This window comes from Schistocerca nitens, chromosome 1, assembly GCF_023898315.1.
Source record: "Schistocerca nitens isolate TAMUIC-IGC-003100 chromosome 1, iqSchNite1.1, whole genome shotgun sequence".
Classification (NCBI taxonomy): domain Eukaryota; kingdom Metazoa; phylum Arthropoda; class Insecta; order Orthoptera; family Acrididae; genus Schistocerca; species Schistocerca nitens.
Genome location: NC_064614.1, coordinates 830,663,816 through 830,683,500, shown reverse-complemented (window position 1 = coordinate 830,683,500; position 19,685 = coordinate 830,663,816). Strand labels below are relative to the sequence as shown.

Genomic DNA, 19,685 nt, shown 5'->3' with positions numbered 1-19,685 from the left:
CGATAATCCCGGTATCATTAGTGATTACGTGTGCAAGTTTAAAATTAAGGATGAGACTCCGTTCTTTTGCAAACCTTACCCGATACCTGTGAGCCTTAAGGAAGGTGTCAGAGAAGAGATTAATAAAATGATTGATCAAAATATCGTTGAAAGAAGTACGAGTGTTTACAATAATCACTTGGTAGTAGTGAGGAAAGCTACAGGTGGAGTAAGATTGGTGCTAGATGCCCGTACTCTTAATTGGAATATTGAGACCGAAAGAGATCGTTCCATAAATATAGATGAATTACTCACTAAGTTTAAGAACGCCAAGTATTTCAGTTCGGCTGATTTGACTGCTGGGTACTGGCAAATCCGGTTACATCCAGATTCAGACAAGTACACTGCTTTTTGGTTTGATGGAAAATCTTACCATTTCAATGTACTACCTTTTGGATTAAGTATATCTGTATCAGTATTCATCAGAGCTCTGGATAATGCGATTGGACGAGAGTTATTAAGAGAACTAGTTGTTTATATAGATGACATTTTGATTATTTCGCCTACTTGGGAAGAACATTGTAGGATATTGGACAAAACTTTGAAATGATTTAAGGAAAAGGGTATCACTTTAAAGTTAAGTAAATCGCACTTTGCAAGACAAGAGTTGAAGTTCTTAGGACATATTACAGGAACAACAGGCATTAAGCCTGACCCCGAGAGAACTGAAACTATTAAAAACTGTCCATCTCCTCGCAACTTTAAACAACTAAAAGGATTTCTGGGAATGGCAGGTTACTATCGACGTTACATGCAAGGCCAAGAAATGAACAACCCTAGACTATTAAGATTATTACGAAAAGGTACAGTATGGAATTGGGACCAAGGGACCCAAGAAGCATTTGACAAACTAAAGCAAGCTCTAGTAGATGCTCCGATCTTACAACATCTAGTAATGAATGAACCTTTTAAGATAGCCACTAATGCCTCAGATTATGGAATTGCAGCCGAATTATTTCAAGGTGAATGGGGAGTAGAGAACTATGATCACTGATCTATAGCATTCATTAGTAGGAGCCTAAATAAGCACAAACTAAATTATACCGCTACTGAAAAGGAATTGCTAGCAATAGTATGGAGTATACAAAAGTTTCAAACTTTAATATGGGGTTCGGAAATCTACATATATACCGACCACCAAACTTTATCGTTCCTGATGACTAGCAGACTGTTACATAGCCGACTAATGAGGTGGATTCTGTTTCTACAAGAATACAATATCAAAATACAATATGTTAAAGGATCCGAAAACATAGCACTTGATGCAAGGGTAAAACCCGGGGAGTGTGTTCCCGAGAGTGTTATCTGGTAGTCTCTGTACTTCAAGATAGAACATTATAAACGCCAGTGTTGAGGGAAACGGCATAATTCAGTGTTACATGATGTTTAAATTTTTATAAGATGTTTTGTACCTTTTGTAAAGTATGATGTGATGGGGGGAGGGTTTGTACTCAATTTTGTATAAGGGGTGGGTAGTGTAGGCATAGACACGACCAACACTACACAAACACCACACCCTTCATACAGCCCCCGCAAACAAGTGTGACTGAAGATAAAAGTTAAGCCAGAGAAGAGAAACACTACCAGAACCTGTATCAACAGATGGAGTTCATAAGTTTTAGGGTAAGAATAGGATTTTGCATCCCGAATAGCCTGATAAGAAACAACAGAGCAATAAAAAATAGGTGGAGGATAATTAAGTGTTAAAGCTATGAAACGATCTGTAAGAAATAGAAATCAAGGAGGACATGTATATTTGACCAGGTAATTTTAAAGAGAATTAAGAGGTATATGCCAGAGGAGTGACTATGAACACTGTTGAGAGAGGATAATGAGGGCGCACCTGATATTGTTGAAATGAGAGAAAGTGACAGGTAGGCAGACCCGGAGGAGGCTGACCTATACTGTGCAGGCAAGGGCACCAGAAGGGGATTGATCTGTACCATGGTTTTCAGTAAGTGGAAGGGGCGTACCTACCTGTATGTGAGGAAGAAAATTATGTTCACAGGATCATACCTTATGTCACTGATAGATACTGTACCCGCAGGAAATGGGAGGTATCGTAATTCTAATTTATTGTGGAAAAGTTTCCCCTGGTAACTTTGAATTCGTTTTTTCCTTATCTAGGGACAATGCATTCTGAAAGAACAGGTGGTTACTGTTGCAACCGTAGAGTAAAGAAGGAAAGAGTTATTTGATGAGAACAACACCTGAAATTTGTGACTGGCTAAGGGGAGGGATTTATTTTGCACGATCCTAAAACAGCCTCGAAGGATGTCTTATATTTGATTAACTGGTCAAGATTTGCTGTATCTTAAATTGCTTGTACTACTAAGTCTATTGGTAAAATGACTGACCATCTGAGGGAACAATAGCAATGAGACAAATGTATTTTTTATTTCTGTGCTAAAGTGAATAATAAGTGCAAAAGATATTATATGCTGTATCTAAAATAAAGAGAATTCAAGCTAAGGGGAGGGATATGTAGTGCCCCCAGAATTTTACGGAAGTCTGGAGTCACTTGCGTTCCAGCTGCTTCGAACACACATTATTTCGTAGTGGGTTGTAGCATAAACAGATACACACTGCTGCAGAACGTTATTTGTGCAGGCTGACTGAGAAAGAAGAGCAAAACCGGGCCAACAAATGATGCGCTCGGTTGCAGCAAAGAGAAAAGAAAAACTTCCGGCCCAGAATTCCGTGGACGAATTTCATGCACGAAAAACATTGGTGATTGTTGTGTGTTGTGGAGACGCAACAGAAGGAAAAAAAAAAGATTATTATTAATAGTTACTTGATCTCGAGCAGACGGACATGTATATTAGTATTGTATCGTTGAGAAAAAATGTTATTTAATTTGGTTGAATTCAGTTGTGTGTGAGTGCCCTAAGAAAGTGTGGGCTTACTGTTTAATGTGGCAGTGAAATAGTGTATTGAATTTTGAATATAGAATACATTAACAGCAACTGAATTTTGTGAGAGTCTTTATTTGGACTAGATAATAGGATTTTGGAATAGTAGATGAATTTTCATCTTCTTCAAAATATAGAATCTTCGGAGAAGAGTTTGATGCAAGCAGAAGATGCCGAAGCTGTGGGAAAGCTGAGCCTGTATCCGGCATTCAAGTAAGTTCACACTGATAGTCCAAGGAGCGTGGCTCTAAGTTTTAGAGAAGTTACAAAGGGGCACCGCAAGCCTTCTTAATAACAGACTCCCAATATGTGGAGGTATGGGGCAAACTTGTTGTTTCATTAAAAAGCATTTCATGTTTGTTAGTGAGGCTGTGCTCTGCAATTGCCGGTTTCTCTAGTTCTCTATTTTTAATATGCTGTTAGTGTTCTGCACAGTGGTTGTAAATGTTACGAATGGTCTGACCTATATAATTGCTTCCACATTCACAGGGGATATTATAAATTCCAGAGACACTGAGAGGCTGAGACTGTCCTTAATAGTGTGCATCATCTCCTTAATTTTCTTATGACGAAAAATCGGTCTTATACCCCGTCTACCCAGGACTCTTCTTATTTCACTGGATACAGTGCCACAAAAAGGAAGAACTGCAAACGGGGTTCGTCCTGTGAGTGTGAGTATTTTCATTTTTCCTTTTCTTGGAAAATGCTGCCTTTATATTGTGTGCACTATAGCCATATTTTTCGAAACACATACTTCAGATGATTCACTTTGGACTTAAGTGGTCCTCGTCAGAAACAGTTTTTGCTCTATATACCAACATGTTCCAAACAGTTCTCTTCTGAACAGGATGATGGAAACTCTGTGCATTAAGATATAAATCGGTACGCGTTGGCTTGCAGTACACAGAGTGGCTGAGACGCCCATCCACCTGTTGTACTAAAATGTCTAGGAATGGCAACCTTCCTTCCTTCTCCATCTCGACAGTGAATCAGATGTTCGGATGTATGATGTCCATATGTTCCATTAATTGTTTGAGAGCTTCTGTGCCATATGGCCAGACCATAAATGTATCGTCAACATAATGATAAAATAAGGATGGATGGAGGGGGCTGAGTTTAATGCACATCCCTCAAAATTCTCCATAAAAATGTTAGCCAATGATGAAGACAACGGAGAGCCCATTGCCATACCATCCGTCATTTCATAAAATTTGCTACCACACAAGATGTAAGTGGTCGTCATCACATGCCAGAACAACTTTATGGTTTCAGGAAGAAAAAGGTCCACCAGCATTTTCCAAGTGTCCTCCACAGAAACTTGTGTGATCAGCGATCCCACATCCTTTCTCCATGAATATATGGGAGTTTTTGATGTCATGCTCCTGATGATTACGATGGAGGCTATTGTTAAAAGCTCAAGATTTTATCCTGAACTGACACGGGGGGTGGGGGGGGGGGGGGGTGGAGGGGTGGGGAGGAAAGAAAGAAAGAAAGAATGTTTTACATATCAGTGCCACTGCCAAATGCTGTGTTCTCAGGTTTGATATGGGCAGAGTTACTGATGTAGCCATCTTTGAGGTGAAGGTCAACATCGAGGAAGGTGGCTTGGTGGGTTGAGCAGGACCAGGTGAAGTGAGGAGGGAGAAGGTATTGAGGTTAGGGTGTCCTCACCCTCAATTCAGATCACAAAGATATCATCAATGAATCTGAACCAGGTTTAGGATTCTGGGTGTTTAGGAAAGATTCTCTAGATAGCCCATGAATATGTTGGTATAGGATGGTGCCACGCGGATGACCATAGCTACACCCTGGATTTGTTTGTAGGTAATACCTTCAAAGGAGACATAAATGTGAGTGAGGATACACTTGGTCATGGTGACTAGGAAGGAGGTTGTTGGTTTGGAATCCGTCAGGCGTTGGGAAAGGTAGTGTTCAATAACGGTAAGGCCATGGGCATTAGGGATGTTAGTATAAAGGGAGGTGGCATCAATTGTGATGAGCAGGGCACCATGTGGTAAAGGAACCAGGAACTGTGGAGAGTCACTGGAGAAAATGGTATCTTTTATACAGGACAGGAGGGTAAGTTGTGGGTAATAAGCTGAAGGCGTTGGTCTCTGAGAGCAGAGGTTCTCTCAGTGGGGGCACAGGAAACGGCCACAATGGTGCAGCCTGGATGGTTGAGTTTATGGACTTTAGGAAGCATATAGAAGGTAGGAGTGCAAGGTGAGGAGAGCGATTGACTCCAGGGAGTTGTAGGTTTGAGGAGTGAGATGGACTCTGGGGAGAGGTTCTGGGATGAGTCTAAGAATTTGAGGACAGACTGGAGATCATGCTGCATTTCTGGAACGGGGTCATTGTGGCAGGGTTTGCAAGTGGGTAAATCTGACACCTGATGGAGTACTTCTGCCAGGTAATCCTTGCGGGTCAAGATGACAGTAATGGAGCATTTGTCAGCAGGTAGGATCATAAGGTCGGTATCAGTTTTTGGGTGATGGATTGCAGTTCTTTCTGCGGACGTAAAGTTAGTTTGCATGCTAAGGGTTTTGGGGAATGATGGTGAGGCAAGTTTTGATGTTAAGAAATTCTGGAAAGTTAAAAGGAGGTGATTTGGGGGCAGTGGGAGTGGAGCACAGTAGGATGGAGGAGTGAACTGAGTCAGGCAGGGTTCAATATTGGTCTCTGGTTGAGTGTGACTGTAGGGTTGGTGATGAATAAGTGTTTCCTCAGCCTCTTCCTTATCCCCATCCAGTTGCCTCTCTCATCATGCACTGCTGTTCCTAGTCTGGCTTCAATTGTCAGAGACTGCGGTCATGTGTGTGCGAGTTACGTTTGCATGCGCGAGAGCGTGTATTATGTGTCTGTCATCTATTTTTGACAAAGGCCTTGTTTGCCAAAAGCTTATTATGCGACAGTCTTTTAGTTGTGCCTTTCTGTGACTCAGCACCTCCATTATATGGTGAGTAGCAACTATCCTTTTCATAATATTGTTACATTCCATCCTGGATTTTCCATTGTTTAAATTAACACATAATTTTTAGAGAGGTGACCATCTTCAAATCTGTTTAAAACATGCCCTAATATAATAAAGCTAGAGTCCCACATTAGAAGAATACAAAATCATCTTTTATGGTGTGAACTAAGTACTACTGTGCCTAGTTTGCACAAAATTTTGGAATATGTTTGACAATGTGTAGCTGGTTTTGTTGGTATTTTTAGAGGATGTCACATTGAATTCGTTATATTAGGATATTTTTTAAACACATCCAAAGATGGTCGCCAGAGACCGAAATCAACAATCTGAAGCCAAAAAATTTGGTGATCACTGACTGGAATAACATATTTTACACTTTCTGGATTAATGCTTTTATTCACAGCCGAATCGCAGCTTGCGATATCATCTTTTGCCATCAATTTGTCAGGAGCAAAATTTTTAAAGTGTACTTACCTCAGTTCTCTCATGATCCACTGATCTCTTTCTTCTTTGGAAGTGAACTGACTACCACGACCTTGTTTGGCATATAATTCTTTCCTTTTTTGTTCCTTCAAGGCAAGCCTGAGAGCAGGAATACATTACAGTTACAAAATAATGAAGACAACATGTTGCACCACCTTAAAAATAAATAACATCAGATCAACAGTATTGTATGTATGACCTGCCTTTTCCCCAGAAATGAACTGTTGTTCAACATTCCAACAATAACAATTTGCAGCACATGCATGCAGTTTTACATACTGTGGCCAACCCTGTTTTAGGGTATTATTAAGACCCTGTTTTGGGATTTTATTATAATTAATTGGTTCTTGCATGTCGAACTGAACCCACATTTTCCAAAGGGAACAGTACAACTGAGCTACAAAGATGCATCCTAATACTGGTGAATATCTAGTACCATCTTCGGAGGAAATTACACACACATATATAAATTTTTGATGTCAGGAAATTAATGCTTTTTGACAGACACATAACACTTGTAGTAAGTGGGTGCACTAAACTATGTAAAATTCATACTTGGTTAAAACATTGGATAATATACCAATAGCAAATGAAAAGAATGGTCAGTCATTCAACATTAGTTAAAGGAAGTATGGGAAATCAGTGTAACCTCTGAGAAAGCATCGTCCAACAGTTTGCCTGCACTGAGATGGAGAAACAACAGAAAATATCTATATCTGGATTATCAGGAATGGGTTTGAACCTTATTGCTCATGGGTATGAAAGAGAGATTAGGAATAAGAAAGTACCTGAAAAAGCATACACATTAAGCACAGTCCTAAAGTGTACTGCACCAAGCTACTAGCTCTTGCATCATATTATTATGCAGTTGTATATTGTCTCTGAAAAAATAATAGCATATAACTGACTTTCTTGTTTTCCAGGTCTTGGTCAGGCTGTAATGCCACAAGACTGTAAGGAATGAGGGGAAAGCTGCAGAGGATCGATGACTGGTAGCTGTCAATCTCTCTCAAAAACAAAAATCCACTTACATGTGAGCAATAATTTATTTCTCAATGAAAAGACTCTCTTGTGAAATGCTGGCTATGACCATCAACTGTTGTCTTAACTCAAGAACTGCTTTTCAACATGTAGAGATACACCACAAGCAATAAGAAAGTGCAGTGACTGTGTGCACTATAGGAGTTTCACAGCACTGTTTTTTCAACGACAACATACAAGTCATGTTGAACATGTCAAACCAAGCAATATGTCTGAAGTCCGCTCGAACATTAACTGAAGACAATGAGAACAACCTGTTCCCAAATTTCATGGTTTTAATGAAGTAGCCTCATAAATCATAAGAAAGAAACTGACTTAAAATGGCACGGGGAAAGGGGGGGGGGGGTTATACTCAGGAAACGGAATGATCCAAAAATAAGTCTCTTGCTTACTGTTAAACTGTCTTGGAGACTAATTCTGAAAGTGGATGGAAAAGAAAGGTATAGGAGAAGACAACATACACAAATATGGCTGCCACTTCCGAGACATTGTTATTTGGTACAACTCAGAAAACCATTAAACAAAACAAAACAAAACCGTTATGTAGCCAAATTGAAAAAGGGCCTAGTTTGACACATACAGCTTTCAGAACAACCTAGAATAGTGACAATATTTCACTTATTTATGCAGCAAGTGGTAGTGCCCAAAGTTGTTGAGTGTTGGAATGTTCACCTAAGCAAAACAATTCTAGTTTGCATTAATACCACACAATCACATGAGCATTTCACAATGCCCTAACTGGTTTTGACTAGCCAGTGTTCATACTGAAACTAAAGGCACATGCTGCAGTATCTGCCTTTAGTCTGAAGATGACCACTGGCTGGTCTAAATGGGTTAGGGCATTGAAAAATGCTCAAGCAATTGTGTGGGATTCGGATCAGCAATTTAAAGGTTTTCCAACCAATGAGAGAATTGATTCATTGGGGCAACCTGTGAGAGAAGTGACACACAAGAGTGAAGATGAATACTGCATAATTGTTTCTGTGTACACGGAGAAACTTTATGTTCACATATGAATTGCACTGTACAGTTTGTTATGTTCACTGTCATTAACGTTTGTAACTATGTGTGATAGTAAATGATTAACATGAAAGTTGTATCTAGTGGTTTTTCTACAAATTTTTTAGCTGGTCCATCATGATCAACTAAACAAGTAACAACGTTTATACAAACTTTTCTAGGTACAGTTTTGGCAGTAATGACTTAGCGAGATGTCGTTGCATGGATTTTGGATTTGTAATGATTAACAGTAACAGAAAGACAGAGGGGAAATTTTAAAATTTGTAGCAATAGGAGAAATAGATAACAAAACAGGAACTAATGTGTGTTTCCAAGTTGTAATTCAAAATAGCTAGTTTATCTACATGTCAATTTTGAGATGTTGTAACTGATTTGTTGGGTCTAATTTGGAATGTTGTAATGGGTGAAACGAGCTGATAAAATACCAGTATCTAGAAATGGCAACATTTGATGAAATTAGAAAAGTAAACAAAAATATAACCAGAATGAGATTTTCACTCTACAGCGGAGTGTGCACTGATATGAAACTTCCTGATAGATTAAAACTGTGTGCTGAACCGAGACTTGAACTCGGGACCTTTGCCTTTCGCGGGCAAGTGCTCTACCAACTGAGCTACCCAAGCACGACTCATAGGTTCAATTCTGCCAGTATCTTGTCTCCTACCTTACAAACTTCACAGATGGTCTTCTGCAAACCTCTGTGCTGGTTAATGTGATTAAATCTTTACATAAGTTAACTTTTGAAACAGTTCCAGATGACATGGGCTGCACTGAAGAATACTTTGCACAAAGATCTCAATAAGAAAAAAAGTTCTGCAGAGATTCACAAATTGCCGTCTCAATGGAAGAAGAAAGGGAAGAGCTTCTTTAGGAACATTTTCCATTATTAAAGAGATTGCCCACCACACTCATATTGAGAATGACTCACTATTCCAATGTCTGACTGACAAGATAGAAGCCAATTCAGGTGCAAACCTGCTATTTTACAGCACTGGAATTTGCGAAAGAGTTAAAAAATAAGAGACACTGCAAATAAGCTGTGAAATCATTTCCAAAAAGACTCAACTAACAGAAACATTAAAATGCAGCCTGCGACCCACACAGAAATAGTTTCATTTGTGGCACCCATGCCCATAATTTAAGTGATTACAACCACAAAAGCAAGGGAAGGAGATGCTTCAACTGCAAAGCATTCGGCCATATCTCATATAATTGCATACAGGAGAAGATTAATGAAAAGGTGGCAATGATTGTTATCACAGCTATTACAACTATTAACTGATGTAAATTTAAAAAGTCCAAATAAGTAACTGATAACACTAACTGACCGTGGCAGTCAACTTAATTTATTACAACAAAATGAGACAATGGATGCTCCAAAGACTGCAGGATCCAGATGCTGCCTTGACAAGATTTGGGAACAATTCTTTCTCTCCACCAGGGTATTTTAAATTACCATTGAGACTGAAGATCTGTAAATTAAAAGATATATTTATATAGTTTCTAGATATATTATGAATTTAGAAATGGTAGTTGGGAATGATCATCCACACCAGACTGAAGTTTTAATGAATGTGGATAGAGTTACTATTAGGGATCTAGAAGGGGAAACTCTTCTCATACGTATTAGTATAGTATAGCAGACAAACCAGAATTAGATACTGAAAGCTCTGTCAGTAAGGACATACTGAAGATTCAGTAGCCAATTACACCCCACCAAATACAAAGAACAATGATGTCATAATGGAAAATTACTGTGACAGAAAGGAACCCACATAAAGCAGACCCAAAAGCTTGTCACTAGGAGAGAAAGAAATGGTTGATAACCAAGTCCAGGTGTGACCTGATCAAAGAATAATAGAACCAAGTTGAGAATATGCTAGTCATATCATAGTTATAAAAAAAGAAAAATGGAAAGTATCACCTCTGCATAGACTGAAGACAAATTAAATAAAATCACAGTGAAAGGTCATAACCTACTGCCCCTTATGAAGGATTTTTAGATAAACTACAAAATGCCTGTGTGTTTTGCACACTAGACCCCACTACTGGACTTTTTTCTGATTCATTTAGAATAGGAAAGCTGAAAATATTCTCCGTGACACACTCAGGCCAGTTCTAGCTCAAGGAAATCCCGTTTGGATTACCAAATGCACCTGATTCAGTATTTTATTGACACTGCCTTTTGGGCAACAGCTTGAGAAAAGATTGTACTTATTTACATGGATGATATTATAATACCAGGGACGCGTGAGGATAAGACACTTTCGTAGCTTAGTGTCGTTTCACAAGCTGCAGTAGAATATAGCTTGGAAATTAATTTTGCAATATGACAGTTCATGAAGAGAACTGTTGAGCTTAACAACAATGGAAATTCAAACGTGGATAATAAGTGAAATAAAGGAAAGGCAACTATTCAAGTACAGCTCACTGATCTGTGACAGTTTGGGAGTCTGTGTAACTGTGTTTGTGTGTACTTGAGAAAGAGCTCAAAATCCAGCATAAGTACAGTAATCTGTTGAGTGTTTCTATACACCACACATATGGGTGATGGTTTGCCTTTCCTTTATTTCACGAAATGTCAAGTTTCGTGGGAATGTTGTGCAGTGCGACAAATCCAACCTTCTTCAGAGAAGACAAAGGCAGTTTCCAGAAATGAAATCCATTGCAGCCATACGTTTCCTGGGACTAGCTTCCTAAATCAGAAAGTTCATCTCAAATTACTCTACAACTGCCAAACCTCTGAGTGATTTATTGAGGTTTAATCAGGAATATGGATATGAAGAATGAATATGACAACAGGCAACTTCTTCACATCCATTCAATCTGCCAAGAAACTTAAACATAAGAAAACATCATTAGAGGAAACAAGGAAAAAGATTTGGCGTGAAAATCCCAACTGTGTCATTGTCTTCACCCATTCAGACCCATCCCTGTTGCCATTATAGCATTGAAACCACCCAGTCTTTTTACTTCTCTCCTTTTCTGCTTCCCCCCTCCCCCTCCCCACCTCTCCTCTGCCCACCGTCTAACCTCTCGACTGCACAAAGCTGCCCTACCCTATCTCCGCCTTGTCCCAGTGTGCTTCCAGCAGCACTTCACTGTCTGCCACCCCACCCCTACCCTACTATCCCTCTCCCTCCCCACCCCAGCCTCCTTCTTGCCCCCATCCAGTTGCCACTCCCATCACACACTGGTGCTGCTGCTCGCAGTGTGGCTTCAGTTGCCAGAGACTGCAGTCATGTGTGAGTGAGTTGTATTTATGTGTGTATGTGTATGTGCGTGCGGGCATGCATCCGTGTGTGTGTGATCTATTTTTGACGAAGGCCTTACTGGCTGAAAGGTTTATTTGTGACTGTCTTTTTGTTGCGCCTTTCTGCGACTCAGCATCTCCGCTATGTGATGAGTATCAACTTTCCTTTTCGTAGTATTGTTGAATTACAAATCTGTAAGACACAAGAAGAAAACCCTGACAACTTTAATGGATGTAGGAAGAAAGCTTTCATGTACGAAGCTTGACAATAATAATAAAACACATACACACACACACATAAGCTGGACCAGAATTAAATTTGAACGTCAAGGACCTTGGTCCCTACCGAGTTATGAAAGTTAAAACAAATGGCATGTATGGCCTGTTACAAGAAGGTGATAAACCACAAGGTCCTGGGACTACAACATGAGTGAAACTGATGCAACCCCGGCTAGGCGGCTAGTCATCATCAGAGCTGGGTGATTGTTAGAATGGTAGAATATGGAATTTGGATGGGGATGACAGGTCTTCCCACCAACAACGCAAGTGATGCATCAGAGAAGATGAATAGTACAAGTAGTTTTTGTGTGTGATGGAGAAATTATGTTCACAGGTAATATAGGAGCTACTCTGTACTGTTCCTTTAGTTCTTTGTTTTGTTATTGTTAGAGTTTGTAACTGCGTGTGAGTAACAAATGGCTTATGTAAAAGCTGGACCTGGTTTTTTTTCGACAGTTGTGACAAAAAATATAAAGAAGAAAAGAAAATAGTCAATCATTTAATCTACAGGGACAATATATTACTGTTTACAAATCTGAGTATTAGGTGTCACGAACATATGAGCCATCTGCATGTTAAAATGAGCCTATATGTTGTAACATCTCTTATGTCACAGATCACTTTTAATACTAAATATAAATTTTAGAGATACAGAAAAAAGGAGTTCCATGAAGGACCCATACCAGTTTCAACTCTGTTTTTATGACTGCCAGTAAATGTGTTGTATTAATGACCATTAACAACAGACTCTATGGAGAAACAATTACTCAAATACTGTCACATGATGACAATTTAGGCACGGTGGGCAGGGTACCTTTTCAATGTATGTAGTGCAGAGGATGAAAAATTTAGCAGTTGGAACAAAAAATCTCCGAAAAAAAGGAAAGGCTGGAAGTTGTTTTGTCTACCTGCAAGATTCAAAAGTACTTTTTAGTTTGGTTACAGGTGATCTGGGACAGTGAAAGATGAAAAGATATAAGATTGTGAGTGAGTTTGATCTGAACTGGTAAAAGACCACTGAATAAAACATCAATCTCATACATACTTCTGTAACTCATCAAGTATATCATATTAAGCACATTTCACTTCACACACTGGAAGTCATAACAGTGCTAAAATTAAGATTTATTGTGAAACAACCAGTGGAAATCTGCTTGGCTGATAACCTAATTTAGAAGCAGTTTCCAATTAAATAAAATCGTAACAGTGTTGAACAACAGCCATGCTTCTGGAGCTGTATTTTTATCGTTCCTCTGTTGTACACTGAGTCTCACTCTGAACATGGAGACAATTGTAAAATCTGGTAAACATGTGCTACAATTTCTTACCTACTTGATAGTGCAGTGAAGTATGAATTCATAACAAAGACATTGTTCTTTGAAAACTGAAAACACTAATGGGTTAACATGCATGCCATGGGTATAATGAGTGTTATCAGAGAGGTATGTGCACCAGAAATTTAAAAATATTAGCAAACATTGCTTACTCTTTTGTACAGTCCTCCTCCTTTTTCTTCATTTCCTCATACTTTGGCTGTAAATTAGCTAATTCTTCTTGCCTGTGACTGATAGTGACTTTCAGCTTCGCTAACTCATTTTCTGCTCGCTCCTAAAATATTTAGGATTTTGAGAGGTTTCAATTGAATTATACATTGGTGATGATATGTACGAAAAACTTGAGCATTCCTCTCACCTTTGATGTATTGTCACCCATAACTTCATCAGAAAGATCCTTAATTGTCAGTTCCAACTTCGTTTTCTCTTTCAGAAGTTGCTGCTGATCTGCACTTAACGTGTCCCTTTCCTCCTTTAGCGTCTGCACAATTTTCTTCGCTTCCTTTAAATTTCTTACTGCTGTCCTGATTTTCTCCTGCGCAACTTTCTGCTCAGCACTAAATTTTTTTTGCTCTTCCCCAGACATTTTACGCTGCTTTTCCATCTGTAAAATGGACATTAATAAGTATTAGTTACATTACTGTTCACACAATGGTGGACCAAATATAAACTGGATTTTTTATAAGTTTAACCTTCAGAACAATTCACACATACAAACTTATTTTTCTATGCAGCCTCCTGAATAGGTAACACATTTTTCCCAGCAGATATGAAGCTTCTTGATCCCCTTTTCATAAAATGAACATGGCTGTGGCACGAGCCACCGCACGAACACTTAGACAGCACCACTGTCGTCAAATCTGTGTCCTTCGACTGCTTCTCTTTGTGGGCCAAACAAATGAAAACACAGGGTGATAAGTCTGATCCAGAGCAATTACTGAATTTTTTGTTGAGTTCAGGCAGCTGTGAGGGTTTGACTGTTGTCACAAAGCACAATCACATCCTAGACTGGAAATTCGTGCCTTTCTTGATTATATGCAAATTCTGCCTTTCTTGATTATATGCAAATTCTGCAATAGTATGCAGCATTCATAGTACGATATTTGTGGAGAAAATCAACAAGAATTCCCTTTAAAAAAAGCTGTTGGAAGAACCTTCCCCAAGGAAAGATGGTTTCTGGCTTTGACAGATGCAGATTCATGCTTGTTGTGCCATCCCATGGTGGTTTATTATTATTATTATTATTATTATTTTTTTATTTTTTTATTCTGGGCTGTAATGGAGCACCTATGTTTCATTACAAATCACTATCAGATGCAAAAACTGTTCCCCTTCAGCCTGGTAGTGTGTCAGTAACAGTTTGCACACCTCAAGATGATGACATAAATGCTCTGTTATTTGAAGATGAGATACACACCTTAGGGACACTGTCTGAAATCCAGGGCTGTCAGTACTGATCGCCTGTGCACTATCATAGCCTATGCGAACCTCGTCTTCAATAAGCTAGTTAAGAATACCGATATTCCCCTTAGTCATGCTGGTCCTTGGACAACAATGATGAGCTGCATCCTCAACTATTTCTTGTCCTTGTAAAAACTGTTTATGCCACATGTACACTTGAGTCTTTCTCAGGGTCTTTTCAAAATTTTGGACAATTTTAAGTCCTCTGCTATGAGAAACTTGATTGTAATGTGTTGCACAAACTGTAATTCTGACTAGAGAAATGTTATCATAATGTTCTAGCTGTGGAGAAAAAGGGGGATAATCACTGGAAACAGAAGCAACAATGAGCAGAGATTGCACCTCTTTCTATTTAGGTGCATAAAACAAAAATTTCAGTCTGTATCAAATTCACCTTCTTAATTTGGATTATTTGTGACTTAATTTAGAGCAATTCTTGTATTTCTCTTAGTATTTATCACTTAATTGTAAACAAATAAATGTTGTGTATTGTGACCCTTTCAATTTGATATCACTCAAGCACACTTTTCTCTCAATGTCACTGCTTATAAACTAAAACTATTCCTCAACTGGTATCAAAAGGCATTAAATATCATCTTTTCATCCCAATGACACTTCTTTTTCCACTGTTTCCATAATTTTCTTAAGCACTGTTCTCAAAATATATTTTTTTTCTGCCACAAGCAACTTCACATGAAAGTCGTTATTTACAGTAAACTAAATTCATGTTCAAAACTATATAGTGAAAGCCCCCCCCCCCTTTCCACTTTACTTCAAAAAATTGTGTAGACTATCGGAAAAATGTCAACGATGGGATATTACTTTTTAAGCATATGTTTTATAAAATGTCAGTAAGACATTTTATTAATTGTATTGGACTTTAATTTTAAACCACTGGTCAGGTCAACGAACTGCCAACAAGAGGTATATCTATTACCTCAAATCATAAAACTTACTACAGTGTATGCTAAAAATGTTTTTTAGCAAAAATATTTGAAATGTGGGATATCAGCTGGAAACGGGTGATACTGAATGATTATATAAGATGATAGAAGGAAGCAAAGAATTGTGTTTGATTAGTCTTATCATGATGTTACATGTATGTAGGTATGTAGCAGCATAACGAAATGAAATTCTGTATGACTTGATATATCAAGTGGAATGGGTAGCTTAATTTTATAGGTCCCAACCGAATTTTATAGATACCAACCGAACCAGTATCTCCGTAATCACTAGGTATTCTGAAAGCCTCACTTGTGTATGAAAATCATAATTGTAAATATTGCTGCTGTGCTTTTAACTTGCAGCAAGTCAAGCTGCACTTCAAAGAAGGCAAATGATTTCATACACATCAACTACTCATGTTGAAAATTGTCGTTTACTTTATGTCACAATTTCAAGCAATTCAACCATCTCTGAATATTCTGAGGTCAAAATCTCATCTTTTCAAACAATGAATTATATAATCTTTCCTACTTGCTGAAGTTGGTGCCTTATTGTGAACAATGGAATTATATGGAGCATTATCCATAACATTCACTGATAGCCTTATCAGATTAGTAAAAAGTAGGGGCTGGAAAATGTTGCATCTTTCTTTGGTGAAATTTGCATCTATTTTTTGTGTATTTTGCATTTTTTTTAAATGATTAGAAGCACAATTTCAAACGTTGTCATATTACATGGGTGAAAATAAGTAAAGCCTTAGTTCTTTGAAACTGTCTGTTAAAAAAAGTGTCAACTGGGAACTTTTTGACTGTAATGTTTGCTTTTGTAAAAACTTTAACAGCTTTTCTTCCCCGAAATGTCCTTTCCGCATCCTCCTTCATCTGCCTGTATTTAAGCTATCAACAAATGATTGTCCTGTTGAAAATCAGCAACATTTTCCCACCAGTGAACTGAATGGGGCTTTGATCTAAGATGTCCTTGACATTACTTGTCTTTTCCCACCCAATTCAATGATCATGAAATCCGTAAGATATTAATTTCCACCTTTTGTGGGCATTCATACTGTGACACCCACACTTGACAACGCTACAGGTGGAACTGAGAAGGCACATTGCATAGAAGTAGAACTGAAAGTAGTTCAGAGAAAGAATTTCAGCAGAGTTGAAAAACATGACAGATTTCGTTTTCAGTCACTCTAGCACAGAGTGCGGACACTATACAGTGGTAGACAGCCATGACTGTGAACAAGCTAGCAGCAGCCTACCCCCACGTTTTGCAAAAGTAGAACTGACACTTTGTACACTGATTGCCAATACCTTCTGGTCTTGTGAGGGTCATAATTGAAATTTATGATGGATCAGGATTAGCCGCTTCACTCAGTTCAAAACAGGAAAAGAAAGCAATGAGCCACGTACAGCACAAGTTATTTGGAAACGGCTAACATGTATTTGCTTGTTGAGACTCCCAGAGTATTGTTAACAAGGTAGTTCAAGCCCAAACTCTAGTGGGGTTACATGCAACCACAGTTCAAAATATCCACTACATAATCTATCACGTTACAAGTGTCCACATTAAACTAAATTTTGAACTTTACTTAACAAGTGTACACAATCCTTTGTTATAAAGTTCTAGGTCACAAGGCTGAACCCGATGTTATATTACATGGTGTATATCTTAACACTATGCCGTCCGGTGACACCACAGCGGTGTCATGCGCAAAATAGCGGTCAACGGCCGTCAACACCACAGAGGTGTCGTGCACGAAATAGCGGTCAACGGCTGACAACACCACAGTGGTGCCGTCAGCATAGTATTGCTCAGCGGTCAACGACACCACAGTGGTGTTGTGTGCATAGTATCGCTCCATGGTCGACGACACCACAATGGTGTTGTGAGCATAGTATTGTGCAGTGGCTGGCGTTAGCACTTTAGTATCTTTTGCATTCTGTTGGTGATCTGTTTAGGTAACAATAAGTTGCACACATCAACAAGGTTTTTGTTTTTATAAGTACCTGTGCCCTTTCATCATGGCGGACGAAAGAAGCGATACAATTAATTACGATGAATGCATGGACGTCTTGTCCGGAGTTCCGGACGAGTTGGCCAACTGAGAAGAAGACATCGGATACAAAAAAATTAAAGTGAAGCAGAATCGTCGGAAGATAGTGAAATACGTCCAGGAAGAATTCGGCGAACGCTACAGTTGCCAACTGATTCGGATGAATCAGATGAAGACGACAGTGCACAGTGGTCGATTTACACTTTGATTTACCAACAACCAATAACAAATTTGAAGGATCTCAGAGTCCAAACATATTTTCCAAAGATACATAGAGCATCGTAGATATCGTAGAATTATATATTGGGAACGATCTATTTTAATATATTAGCAACAAAATCAACAAGTACTACAGTCAAAATTGCAATAGAAGGAAACTAGATAACAAAAATGTCGAATTTGTTGACGTTACGGGGCCCAAACTTAGAAAATGGTTCGGGCTTGCTATCCTAATAGGAATTATTAAAAAAAAGGCAAGGATTGATGATTATTGGTCAACGAATCCATTGACAGACACACCAATGTTTCGCAAAACGATGTCCTGCAACCGATTCAGACAAATATTATCTTTTTTACATTTTACGGCAACAACAAACTGGATAATGCCAACAGACTTTTCAAAGTGAAATTCGTAATTGATTATTTTTCCAAAAAGTTTAAAGAAACTTTTAATCTAAGTCAAAACATCTCAACTGATGTAGGAATTATACCGTGATGTGGACGGTTAAATTTTAAGTTTACAATCCGCCGAAAATTATGAAATACGGCTTACTCATTCGGATGCTGTGTGAGTCGAGTACAGGATATATTTCCTCATTCAAGATTTATTCTGGTGCTGGACAGCCTTTAGCAAAAACAGTGATGAAACTATTGACACCTTCTTATGGAAAGTGACATCACCTCTACATGGATAATTATTATAACAATGTAGAACTTGCAGAGAAGTTACTTGTAAAGAAAATTCGAGTTTGTGGAACAATACAGAAAAGTATAGAATTTCTGGAAAAATTAAAGCGCGCAAAAGTCAATGTGTTTGAAGCTTTTCATCAACGGAAAGGTGAAGTACTCGCACAGGTATGGAGAGCTGCAAAAACTAAAATGATACAAATGATCTCTACAATACATAATGACACTTTGACTGACACTCAAAGAAAATGTAGAAAAACCAATTACAGAATTAAAAAGCCTGAAAGTGGGAGAATTAAAAAGCCTGAAAGTGTATTAGATTACAAAAAATACATGAAAGGAGTAGATCAGGCAGAAAAATATTTGAGTTATTACCCTATATACAGAAAAACTATAAAATGGTCAAAAAAGGTTTGCATGTACCTCTTTAACTGCGCATTATTTAATGCATTCCGTACATGTCAATATTTCAATACAGAACACAAGAGTCTCCGATTTCACGATTTTTTATTGAAAGTGTCTGATTCGTGGATAAAAGACCATGTACCTGCTTCTGAGCAAAACTTGGAGGTTGCCACTACATCATGTACGTCTCATCATTATGCGGTTGACAGACTTCTCAGTCACATAAAGCAACACCAACTAATACTTATCTCCAAAATGAATAAACGAAAATAAAGAAACTGCCATGTATGTTCCAAAAACAAAAATGAACAACAACAAACCAAATGTGCAAGTCTTGTGGAGTTGCGTTACATCTTGGAGACTGTTTTGCTGTATTTCATATGAAAGAGCAATACTAAGTACCAAAGACAACAAATATATGAAACAAACAAATTTTGTATTTATTTACGTATGTATATCTTCGAAATTTCATGAAAGTAGGGGAACAGGGTTGTGATCTTATGAGAACTAACGATGAGATTAGTGAAATTTAACAATTTATGATCTCCCCATAATATCAAGAATGGCCAGCGACAAG

General features: G+C 38.3%; 1 protein-coding gene across 1 annotated transcript in view; it reads right to left on the bottom strand.

The window, feature by feature from the left end:
* The window catches only part of LOC126262890 (structural maintenance of chromosomes protein 3), a 169,407-nt gene that overhangs the window by 107,733 nt on the left and 41,989 nt on the right, over positions 1 to 19,685 (bottom strand). Inside the window, exons 8-10 of the mRNA XM_049959780.1 lie at positions 13,691 to 13,936; positions 13,485 to 13,606; positions 6,397 to 6,504 (exon numbers count right to left, since the gene is read on the bottom strand). Of these exons, the coding sequence (XP_049815737.1) occupies positions 6,397 to 6,504; positions 13,485 to 13,606; positions 13,691 to 13,936 (476 nt within the window). The remainder of the gene's footprint in view (positions 1 to 6,396; positions 6,505 to 13,484; positions 13,607 to 13,690; positions 13,937 to 19,685) is intronic.